This window comes from Chiloscyllium punctatum, chromosome 41 (genome assembly GCF_047496795.1).
Source record: "Chiloscyllium punctatum isolate Juve2018m chromosome 41, sChiPun1.3, whole genome shotgun sequence".
Taxonomy (NCBI): Eukaryota; Metazoa; Chordata; class Chondrichthyes; order Orectolobiformes; family Hemiscylliidae; genus Chiloscyllium; species Chiloscyllium punctatum.
The window spans coordinates 9,955,475-9,967,857 of record NC_092779.1 but is presented as its reverse complement, the minus strand read 5'-3'; the positions used below and the strand labels follow the sequence as shown (position 1 = coordinate 9,967,857).

Below are 12,383 nucleotides of genomic sequence, written 5' to 3'. Positions count from 1 at the left end.
GGCTGATCATTCCCAATCTGAGACTGATACATTTTTGTTAACCAAAGTTATTAAGGCCATCCAAAAATATTTATTAAGAAGGTAAAAGAGAGTAGTCTGCAACAGATGACAGCTCAGCCATGATCTCATTAAATAGTGGAACAGATTCTGGGGATAAATAGTTTTCTCCTGTTCTATGCTGCAAGGAGATTCAGGAGAAAACTCTTTGCTATAAACAATGGTATAAATATAAAATTTGCTGCCAAAATGATTTAGTATGGATGCACTAAGACAGGAGGGCAGTACAAACTTTGCAGATCTGACTGCATCTGTCCAGAGAGAAACCGAGTAAATGTTTTGAAGTCAGTATAACTCTTCTTCCAACTACTGTGGATTGGTTAGCTTAGTTGGCTGGATGATTAGTTTGTATTACAGAGGGATACTGTTACGATGGCAAACCTTTTCTGCTACGATGGCAAACCTTTTCTGCTACGATGGCGAAATGAAGGCAAACTTTTTCTGCTAATTAACTCAAATACCCAGAGAAGCTTGCCTCACCTTGCCTCATAATCTATTAAAATGAGTGACAGAAAACTCCCAAATTCTACTATTTAAAGAAAATAACATCAATTTATTTTCTAACTCTAAAAGTGAACATTAACTAAAAACTATTCACAAATTTAAGCCCCCCTTTCTCTTAATTGCTTACTATCTGCGTCCAACTCTATAACAAACTACTGTTCTAATAAGACACTTATTAAAATTACATCAACTTAATTTCAAAAACACAGTCTCTGTTGTCTTCTGTGTCTTCACTCTTCCAGCTGCTGATCTTCCTCGGTCATTGTCTTTCTTTTTACTGCGAGTATGTTTCACATAAGAAGGTACGTTTGATAATGTTTTCTAATATCTTTGAGACCGAGATATTAGGTGGGCAATTTAGCTCTCTAGGAGTTTCTCTCTCTACAGCAATTGCTCTCTGGCCAACTCTTATACCCCCAGCTTCAGATCGTCTCATTGGTTTGATGTTGGTAAAACAATAAATTCAAACTTGATTGGGTTTTAGTTTCCTGAAGCATAATGTAAACTGGTTAAATTTGAATTGTTCTCAAAACAGCAACCAAAACTTAAGTATCCATTTCACACCCAAAGGTTGCATATTTTAAATTTTCCAGTAAACTCTGGGACTGCCATCTAGTCATATGCACAAGTGCTTTTAATCTCTCAGAACAGAACAACATTCTCTCTCTCTTAAAGGTACAGTATATGCGTTCAACTTCACAACAACGCCAACAGCACTGGTTCAATTTCTGTACTATCTGATATGACCATGAAGATCCTGCCTTCTCAACCTCCACAGATTTGAGGTGACCTCAGGTTAAACTCATCACCAGTCGTCTGTTTCTAGTAAGAGACCAGTTCTGTGGTCCTTAGAGACTATGGTGGCTTATCTGGAGTACTTTTCTTTTATATAGATGCATATATGCAAAATCTGGATAAACCCAAAAGGAGCAAGAAGTTATGCTGGTAGGGTGGAAGGACATCATTTGCGGTGCAAATTCTGGCACAAACCAGTTAGGTCAATTGACCTGTTTTTGTTTTGTAATCAAAATACCTATCTATCTTTGTCTTTATGAATTGAATTACAATCAATGTTGTTTATCCAAATACTTAATTTATATATTGATGCTGGCGTTTTCATAATACCAAAGCACAAATTTTCATCTATCTCAGTAATACCAAGGTAGGACCTCCATAACCTGCTGCAGCAATGAATTCCACAGATTAACCATCCTCAGTCTAAACAAGGTCCTCCTCATCTCAGTGAGGAGATCTTCTCTTCCTTAGTACATATACTTGCGTTTGTAATTGGTGTTGTCTCTATCTAATTTCTCGCAATAATGTTTTTTCTTTCCTTCTTTTAGACATAACTATTGTCTTGAAAGTAAATGATAAATTTTGCTATATTAATCTGTACTTTGTTAATTTATACAGTCAGATGTGAGGAATTCAGTGGTAACAACTCACCTGTGTCTCCATAGTGTCTGTTTTCAATTTACAAAGCAGAAGTCCGGAGTGTGATGGAATACTCTTGACTTACCCTGGATGGGTGCAGTTTGACACCATTCAGGACAAAGCAGCTCACTTGATTGACAGCCCATCCATCACCTTCTTCACAGATATCAGTGTGTACTTTATGTAATATATGCTGGAGCAGGTCACCAAGCATTCACTAGCATTTTCCAAACCTCCAGCCTTTGCTACCTGGAAGGGCAAGGGCAGCTGATACATGGGAAAGCTGACACCTGCGAGTTCCCCTCTAAGCCACTTACTGAGCTGATTGGGAGCTATATTGCTAGTCTTTCACTGTAATTGGGTCAAACCCTGGAACTCCTTGCCTAACAGTGATATGGTGGCTCTATATCCAGAGGACTGCAACAATTCAAGAAGGCAGCTTAGCACAATGTTCTGAATGGCAATTAGGAATGGGCAATAACACCTTATTCCATGAACGCAATTTTTAATAATTAAAAACTTTTAAAAATGCATTTCCAATCAGGTATTTCTTATTACAATCGATTGTTTTTTACATTGTTTAGCTGTAAAGATCTGTAACATTGTATAAAGACTTACAAGAATTGAGGTTTCTGAATATCAGTACGTCTTAAAATAGACAATTTAATATGTAACTATTATAAAACAATGTGGTTACTAGGGAAAGGATTCAGCTCGGTTAGAAATTCACCCGCTGTGTGTAAATTGCTAAAAATAATTCGATGTTTCTGTTTGAATTTCAGTTTCTCCTGGAATGAAGTGATCAAATTTATGTTTAAACATGCTGACATTCTTCCTGATTGGCTTGCTTGTGCATCTCATCTTCTTTGCCTCCATTTTTGACATTTATTTCACCTCTCCCCTGGTGCATGGAACGACTCCTCATCGAACAGCACTTCCACCACCAGCTAAGCGTCTTGTTCTCTTTGTTGCTGATGGATTGCGTGCAGATACCTTTTTTGAGCTGGATCAGAATGGACAAACACGTTCACCATTTCTCCGGTACGAGTGGTCATATGAAGCATTTCAAAGAAACGTTTTTAAGATCATGAAACTATTTGAAAGGGGTAGAAGTCAAGTTGTGGTTTCCTTTTTTAGGGATAATTAAGAAAGTATAGGCACCCGTAAATCCAGTAGGAATTCAAGGGAAACTTTATAACCAAGAGAGTCTTTTGAAAGTGGAACTTGCTAGCAAAAGGAGGACTTGAGCTAAATCACAAAAGTTCATTTCAGTGGAGGCTGGGTGAAAGTATGGTGCTGAAGGGAACAGCAGGATACATTGATACCCTGAGCTTAAGAGAGGCGAGAAAATGCTTGTGTGGAGAAAAGACCGGCTTGGACCAATTGAGCCTCCAGTCAGTTCTGCTGAGTTCTTCACACTCACTCTGTCCAAACCATGATGGATACAATGTTTATATACATTCACTGAGACTAGATAACTAGTTACAGTTGCTCAGCCTACCATGACTGGATCATGCAATGTCTTGGCGTATTATGGCCAGAGAAGCAGTGTTAACGTGGACCCACATGTTTAATATTATTTGACTATTATTTAAGGTATTGTCTTTATGTTATCGCACAAAACATGGTGTACTTTGCCATTTGTGCGTGACTGCATTCAGTTGTAATGAAACAACATTGGCATTTTATGTACATGCCTTACTTCTAATGGCCACATTAGTTAGGAGATAATAACTATGAGCTTAAAAACTCCAATTGACCCGCTTTTGCCCTCACCTTTGAATCTTTAGTGTGGCCCAAACATCTCACTTCACACACCAACAGCTCATACCACTGGCTACTTTCTCACAGATATATAATAGTTACCCAAACAAGTTCCAATCAAATTGCCCTCAACTCACATATAACCATCATCTTTAGAACTGCTTCACTTCAGACTTTCCTGCCAGACTTTACTAGATGAAAACACTAGTTGGGCTGGATGACTTGTTTCTGTGTTTTAGCGTCAATATAAATGAGATTTTGTTCTTGAAATTGCAGCTGTACAGGACACTGGTTAGGCCACTTTTAGAATAATGCGTTCACTTCTGGGCTCCCTGCTTTATGAAAAATACTGTTAAACATGAAAGGGTTGAAAAAGATTTACAAGGATATTGCCAGGGTTAGAATGATTGAGCTAAAGGGAGAGGCTGAATAGCCTAGAGCTATTTTTCCTGGAGCGTCAGAGGCTGAGGGGGGTGACCATATAAACATTTATAAATCATGAGGTGCATGAATAGGGTGAATAGTCAAGAGGTTTTCCCCAGGCTAGGGGAGTCCAAAACCGGAGGGCATAGGTTTAAGGTGAGAGGGGAAAGATTTAACAGGAACCTTGGGCAATGTTTTCATGCAGAGGGTGGTGCATGTATGGAATGATCTGCCAGAGGGAAACTGGTACAATTACGACATTTAAAAGGCATCTGGATGGGTATATGAATAGGAAGGGTTTCGAGGGATATGGACCAAATGCTGGTAAATGGGACTAGATTAATTTAGGATATCTGTTGGCATAGACAAATTGGACTGAGTGGTCTGTTTCCATTCCGTACATCTCTATGACTCCAAATGTTCTTTGTAAAGTTTTTCAAATACTTTACCTTATAATTTTAGATCATTTCCAGCAATTGTCCTTCCATGTATACAGTTTTCATCACTTGTGCCACTTTGGTTTTATTTCCATTAGTTGCAGAAAGCTTTAAATATTTTAAATATCTTGTTCATTTTTAAAAACATTTTCACCAAAAGATTAGTTTGAGTGCAAGAAGTATTATTTTGTGGTAATTTGGCAATACTATCGCTCCTTATCTGATGATGGTACATGCATTTTGGCTTCAAATTGAAGTCTGTTGAACACTTCTTTTGATTAGATACTTGAGAGTAGCATATTGTTCAGATTTACACATGAATAATATCCAGTTGGATGATCTAAGGATGAAATCCATATTTTCAGAAAAGGGGAGGTTCTCTATGACTCTAAAAGTAGTGACTTTTAAGATGAACATAATCAATTCACCTTAATTGAATTGAGTTTGTCTTTTTATAGATGTATAGATTTTTTTTTTAGATTAGATTACTTTACAGTGTGGAAACAGGCCCTTCGGCCCAACAAGTCCACACCGCCCCGCCGAAGCGCAACCCACCCATACCCCTACATCTACCCCTTACCTAACACTACGGGCAATTTAGCATAGCCAATTCACCTGGCCTGCACATCTTTGGAGTGTGGGAGGAAACCGGAGCACCCGGAGGAAACCCACGCAGACACGGGGAGAATGTGCAAACTCCACACAGAGAGTCGCCTGAGGCGGGAATTGAACCCGGGTCTCTGGCGCTGTGAGGCAGCAGTGCTAACCACTGTGCCACCGTGCCGCCCACATAAATGCAGTTTTTTTTAGATGAATTGAACCACAAGGTACAATCAACAATATAGACATGATCTGGCATCAACGCCAGTGTTTGAATGCACATTGCAGATTATTCAGTAAATTCTAGTTTTACTGCTGCTGTTCCAACTTCATACAGTGAAATGGACCATTCTATAGAAATATAAACATCGCAAACAGAAACAAAAAAAAGTTTAGTGATTGAATAATATACTTGTGTTTAAATCAGGCACTAATTGGTACAAAGAAACACTCATTTTTGTTTGTCTGTGAAGATGTGAAACAGATTTAATTTACTATAGAAATAGCAATCCACAACTTGAAACTTCTTGTCAAAAATACTGTTGCTTTGTCAGAAAATACTTAGTTTACAGGGGCAAGGGGCTCACATACAGCTCACAAAATGGCCATTTTGGTGGTGAATTTTGAAAAATTAATTTGGTCCTCTTGACTTAATTTAAGCTCAGAGTGGAAAAGTGTGGTGCTGGAAAAGTGCAACCGGTCAGGCAGCACCAAGGAGCAGGAGAATCGACGTTTTGTACATATGCTTATGCTCAAAGCATTAATTCTCCTGCTCCTTGGATGCTGCCTGACTGGCTGTGCGCCACACTCTTTGACTTTGATCTCCAGCATCAGCAGCCCTCATGTTCTCCCAGTTAATTTAAGCTCATCCCAGCAACTAGATCAGGAATCTGATTAAGGGAGTCAGTATATGCGTGTCTATGTCTGTGTAGAATGGGAGTACAGCTGGCATTGGTCACTTTGGCCTTGCAGGTAGGGGAAGGTGAGGGATATATGAGGGTTTACAGTAATGAATAACAGTTTAGTATTGTGCTCACTGCTATGTTCACTTGACTGTAGGAACACACAGACCAAAAACAGACGTTCTGCATGTTTGGAATAACTTCCTCCTTGTATGCTTAATTTTGTAAATTGTATATGTGCTTACAGGAATGTGGTTGAGCACCATGGAAGCTGGGGTGTGTCTCACACACGGGTTCCAACTGAATCCAGACCTGGTCATGTGGCTTTGATTGCAGGGTTTTATGAAGATGTCAGTGCTGTTGCTAAAGGTGTGCAGTATTTAATGAATTTATATATTTTTACTTGGCTTGCTCATTGTTCTTTTTATCTTTTCTACCAAGTCCAAAGCAATCTAATTAAACATCCCTTCTAAAGGTGTACTAGAAAGAAAACTAATAAATGTGGTCAGTGTAAACAAACAGTAACCCCATCCCCATGGAGTCATTTGCTAACTGTATTTATTAATAATGTGGGAATTATTTGTGACTCCTTTTAGCTGGTTAATAGCAATGCATGTTAATATTAGTTGTCCCATGGAATGCAATCTAACTTGTAAAATGTATCATTAACCAGAAGTTTTACCCTTGCTATAACTTTGCTTTACATCCATTTAAGAACTTCAGCATTATGAAATCAGATATGTCACCTATTATATTAGCATAGCGTACTCCAGCATTGCAATAGAGGATCGCATGTCTGTGTCTTTATAAGCTTCAATTTGATCGTGTGTATACTTGATCCGAGTCCCTTGAATTCCTAACTTTGTGGCAATTTTGCTGAGTCACTACAGAAATATTTGTGGTTTTGCAACATTCAGGTTCAAAACCTAAATGTGCAAATGCTTGCTTTTCCAGAGATGTGTGCAACTGTGGAAGTTATTGCTTTTTTAAAAATATGACAGTACAACACATCAGATAAATGATGTCAGTTTCTGTTGGAAACGGTGAGTACTTCACCTCTTGACTTCCCCAAAGCCTGTCCACCATCTAACAAGACACAAGCCAGAATTATGATGGAATACTCCCCAATTGCTTGGATGGGTGCAGCTCCAACAACATTCACAATCATGCAGGACAAATCCGTCAGCTTGATTGGCACCACATCCACAAAATCCATTCCTTCCATCACTGATATTCAGCAGCAGTGTGTGCCAGCGACAACATGCACTGCAGAAATTCACCAACGATCCTTAGACAGAGTCATCCAAACCCATAACCACTTCTCTCTGGAAAGACAAGGGCAGCAGATACATAGGGATACCATCACCTGCAGGTTCCCCTTCAATCCATTGACCATCTCGACTTGGAAATATGTCACCGTTTCCTTCACTGCTGTTGGGTCAAAATCCTGGAATTCCTAAGGACATTTTGGCTCAGCCTTAAGCACAAAGACTGTAGCACTTTAAGAGGATAGCTCACCACCATATTCTCAGAGGTAACTAGAGATCTCATGAGTGAATAAAACAATAAAAATTAGCCTTGCAGAATGCACATTGTTGCAAAAATCCTCAGCAGCTTATCTGTAGAGTGTGCAATCTTTAAGACACATATTTAAAAAAAGATGAGGGGCAAATTTTTTATATAAAGGTTTGTTTGTGTGTGGAATGAACTTCCTGAGGAAATGGTGGATGTGGATATAATTACAATGTTTAAAAGACATTTGGAAAGTACATCAATAGGAAAGATTTGGAGGTATATGGGCCAGGAGCAGACAGGTGGTTTAATTCAGTTTGCAATTATGATCGGTATGGACTGGTTGGATGGAAGGGTCTGCTTTCATGCTGTATGGCTGGATGAGCAGGGAACGTCACTCACTACGGGGACACTTCAGTAGCACAGCAATGTACAAGTCACAATGTTTTGACCAATAACAGTTAGAAAATCATGAATAGTTCATGCCTGAATTCCTGTGTGCACTACTAGTGAACAAGGCTCCTTGTTAGTGATATGGACATACGAACTATCCTTGTAACCAAGGAAGCAAAAAACTCAGGATGTGGACCTCTAAGTGCTGCCATCCTTGCCGTGGGGCTACACGAGGGAGGGAGTTCCAGGATTCTGATGCCACAGTTAAGGAACAGCAGTCAAGTTCTGGAACTTGAAGGTGGTGGTGTTCCCTTTCATCTGCTGCTTTCTCCTCGAGTTGGTAGTGGTTGAAGGTTTGAAAGGTGCTGCCAAAAGAAACTTGATGAATTGCTACAACGCATCTTGTAGATGTCACACATTGACGGCACGTGTACTGATGAAAGATGTGTAATTTGAACATGATAGGTGGGGTACTATCCAGGGGCTGCTTTGTCATGATAGTATCACCTTTCTTAAATGTTGTTGGAGTTATAGCCATCCAGGCAAGTGGAGTGTAATTCATCATGCTGCTGTCTTGTTCCTTGTAGATGGTGGATGGGCTTTAAAGCTCAGAGGGTGAGTTACTCACTGCTAACTTCCCAGTCTGTTCCTATTGTCACAGTATTTATGTAGTTAGTCAATGGTAACTGATTAAGATGTTGATAACAGGATTGAATGATGGTAAAAATATTGAATATCATGGAGATATGGTAAAGATTTTTTTTTCAGAGATGATTATTACCTGATGCTTCTTTTTTCAAATACAAATGTTACATGCCATTCAGCAGTCCAAGCTCAGAAAGGTTCTCCAGGTCTTATAGACACCAGCTGTTTGAGTATCTGGAGTTGTGAGTGATACAGGATACTGCATTCATCTGCAAACATTTCCATGTCTCTCCTTAGAGGGGTTTGACAGGGTAGATGTGGGGTGGTTATCATCCTTTGTGAGAGAGTCAAGGGCCAGAGTAAGAGGTCACCCATTTAAGACAAAATTGGAGGAATTTCTTCTCTGAGGTTGGTCAGTCTGTGGAAATGTTTACTGCAGGGGGTTGTAAAGACTGCATCATTAACTATATTCAAATTTGAGAAAGGCAGTTTTTCATCTGTAAAGGAATCGAGGGTTATGAGGAAAACACATCAAACCATAAATTGAGGATTATCACATCAGCCATGCATTCATTGAATGGCAGACATATTCAATGGCCTATTTTCTGCTCCTTCATCATGTGATGTTATGTTGAAGGGAAGATAATTGTAAAAGTATTTGAAGGATATGGTTGGACTTAGGCACCACTCAGCGAGCTCTTGATGTAATGTGAGAAGTTGGCAGAATTTCAGAAGTTGGTGTAATTTATTAATTAAGTAGATGCAATTACTTGCTTTTATTCTTATAATTTTGCAGGTTGGAAAGAAAACCCAGTGGAATTTGATTCTGTTTTTAATGAAAGCAAATACACCTGGTGCTGGGGAAGTCCTGACATTTTGCCAATGTTTGCGAAAGGTAAGGCACACTGGTCTTGCTGCTGCAACATAAGCCGTATCAAAAATAACATTTTTAAAAATACAAGCTTTGGTGAAGAGCTAGGGTGTAAGGAATGTCCAGACGAGATTTGAGGCAGGGAGTAGAAAAATTTAGGGAGGTATTACAGAGATTCAGGCTCAAGCAACTGAAGGCATGGCAACCACTAAAAAGGTCAGTGAAAATAGGAAGTTGCAAGAGGAAGGAAATGGAGCAGCATTGACATCGTGGAGGGTTGCTGGGCTGGAGGAGATTATACAGGTAGGGAGAGGTGAGATCATGGAGAGATTTGAAAATGGGAAGATAGTTTTTTTAAAAAAAGAAACAAAACTAAGAAAGGAATCAAGTTTTTACTCCAGAGTATTCACTGCAGTATGCTATAAAAACTCAGCATTTTTTAAAAATACTTTTGAACGGTTATAAAATTCAAGAAAACAAGCAAGAGACATAAATAGATGTCACATGATCCGCAATTATGTGTATACCTTCCTGTTTTGAGGAATGGGGGAGGGAGTGGAATTACCATCAAACTGCCTCTAATATTAAGGTTTTTTTTACTAAAAGTAAATGTTGCAGTATGTCATGGCTCAAGTACTGGATCTGCCATTATGGTGGAGAGATAATAAATATGGATGTAGGTTTGCTAGCTGAGCTGGAATGCTCGTTTTCAGACGTTTTGTCACCATACTAAGTAACATCATCAGCGAGCCTCCAGATGAAGCACTGGTGGCATGGCCCACTTGCTATTTATGTATTTAGGTTTCCTTGGGTTGGTGTTGTCATTTCCTGTGGTGATATCGTTTCCTGTTCTATTTCTCAGGGGGTGGTAAATGGGGTCCAATTCAATGTGTTTGTTGATAGAGTTCCGATTGGAATGCCGCATAAGAATTCCTAGCAGCATAGGCATTCCAACCGCAATTCTATCAACAAACACATGACTTGGATCCCATTTACCATTCCCTGAGGAAAAAGAGCAGGAAATAGCATCACCACAGGAAATGACATCACCAACTTAAGGAAACCTAAACACGTAAATTGAAAGTGGGCCAAGCCACCAGTGCTTCATCCTGAGGCTCACTGATGATGTTACCTAGTATGGTGACGAAACATCTGAAAATGAACCTTCCAACTCAGTGAGCAAACCTATATCCAGAACCTCAACCTGAGCTACAAATCTTCTCAAAACTCGCCAATATAATAAATATTGTTGGATATGAGTTTTTGAGGTGTTTGTGAGCAAATGGGTCCATGACTTCAAGCAGTTGTTCATTAAGAGTGCTATCATTGTCTATCACGGACATTTACACTGCACTGCTGCAACATAGAATTCTAAAATGATGCAGCACAGCAGGAAGTCATTTGATTCAATTTGCTTGTGTCAACTTTTGAATGGCTGACTCCTGTTCCAATTTTTTATGACCTGATACATCCTCGTACCATGTGAAACTATAGATTTGATGCATATGTATTTCTGGACCAGGTTTTTAAAATAGAAAGCAACGCATCATTTCTGAGAACCTTTTCCCTCGACTTTGCGGAGGGATGTTGGATATGTGTGGTGCCTTATAGGAATTATTTTCTACAGTTATAAAATCTAAGAATGCATATAAATTGAAATGCAGAACACTATATATACTGCTTTACTAAGGTTCAAAACAACAAGGTTCATTATTCAGTTAAAACTTTAATTGAACTACCTGACAGATTTTTTGTTAAATGAGTCCATAGCTCTGTGCAGCCTTTCTTATTGAAACGTGGAGCAGGTTCCAGGTGTCGAATGGTCTGCTCCTGTTTGAATTCACATGTTTGTTTGATCAGGGTGTACAAACTCCTGTGTACAAAGTCTCTATTTTCCATTATTAGGTGATCCTGGTTTAAGTTATCAAAATGCTTGTATGCTGCAGGTGCCAGCAGTGACCATGTCTTCACACAAATGTATCCAGCTGAGAAGGAGGACTTTGCTGCTCAGGATGCATCGAAGCTGGATACCTGGGTTTTCGATGAAGTAAAGGTATCAGGAATGTGCTTCACCTGTTCGCATGTTTACCAATAGTAATTGGAAAATGCTGACTTTCTTTCAGAAGATACTTACTGTCCCCATTTTAATTTGATGCTCCTCTAATTCTGACCTCTTGCCTATGCCCAGTTTTCACGACTCCATCATTAATTGTTAGGCATTAAGCTTTGGAACTCTCTCTGTAAAGTTCTTCACTTCTCTAGTCATCTTACTTAATATCTCGTCATACAACTCAGTATCAGATTACATTTGTGAAATGCTCTGGGATGGTTGACAATATTCAAGATGCTATACAAATACAAGTTAATGAAAGATGCTGTTGTAGTTATGTTGCTTGTGCTGTAAATTCTTAATTATCAAGAGGTTGAAAGATTATTTGAGATATGCAGGAATGTAGAGTATAAATTAACATCAGATCCACTAAAAACTTATCAAATGGCTGAGCATGATCGAATGGCTGAGTGGCCCACTCTTGTTTCTTGGTCGTATGTTCAGAAAGACACTTCCATAATTTTCAGTAGCTGTTTAAAATCTGACCTGAAAATCTCAGATCTGATTTTGAAATACAGATGGAAAAAGTTTTGCAGACAAGAATAATACTGACCTGACTTTAGGGAATGGTAATGCATAATAAGAAATGCCTTTGGCTGTGCTGGAAGTAGATCTCTGGGAGTGGAGGTTGGAATGATTGGTGTAGTGCATTAAGACATGATCCTATCACTTTTGGGGTGTGAGCCAGAAGCTTGTCTGGACAGATAAGATGAAACCTTCCTGGTTACGCA

General features: G+C 39.1%; 1 protein-coding gene across 7 annotated transcripts in view; it reads left to right on the top strand.

The window, feature by feature from the left end:
* The window catches only part of pign (phosphatidylinositol glycan anchor biosynthesis, class N), a 160,711-nt gene that overhangs the window by 1,611 nt on the left and 146,717 nt on the right, over positions 1-12,383 (top strand). For 6 of the 7 annotated variants that reach the window (XR_011954995.1, XM_072560350.1, XM_072560349.1 and 3 more), the window contains exons 2-5: positions 2,778-3,036; positions 6,369-6,490; positions 9,468-9,566; positions 11,489-11,595. Coding sequence is in view for 6 of the 7 variants with exons in the window: in XM_072560350.1 (XP_072416451.1) it covers positions 2,816-3,036; positions 6,369-6,490; positions 9,468-9,566; positions 11,489-11,595 (549 nt within the window). In the remaining variant the exon portion in view is untranslated. Of the gene's footprint in view, positions 1-2,777; positions 3,037-6,368; positions 6,491-9,467; positions 9,567-11,447; positions 11,596-12,383 lie in introns of those variants that run through there. The other variant, XM_072560352.1, reaches the window with a different exon arrangement.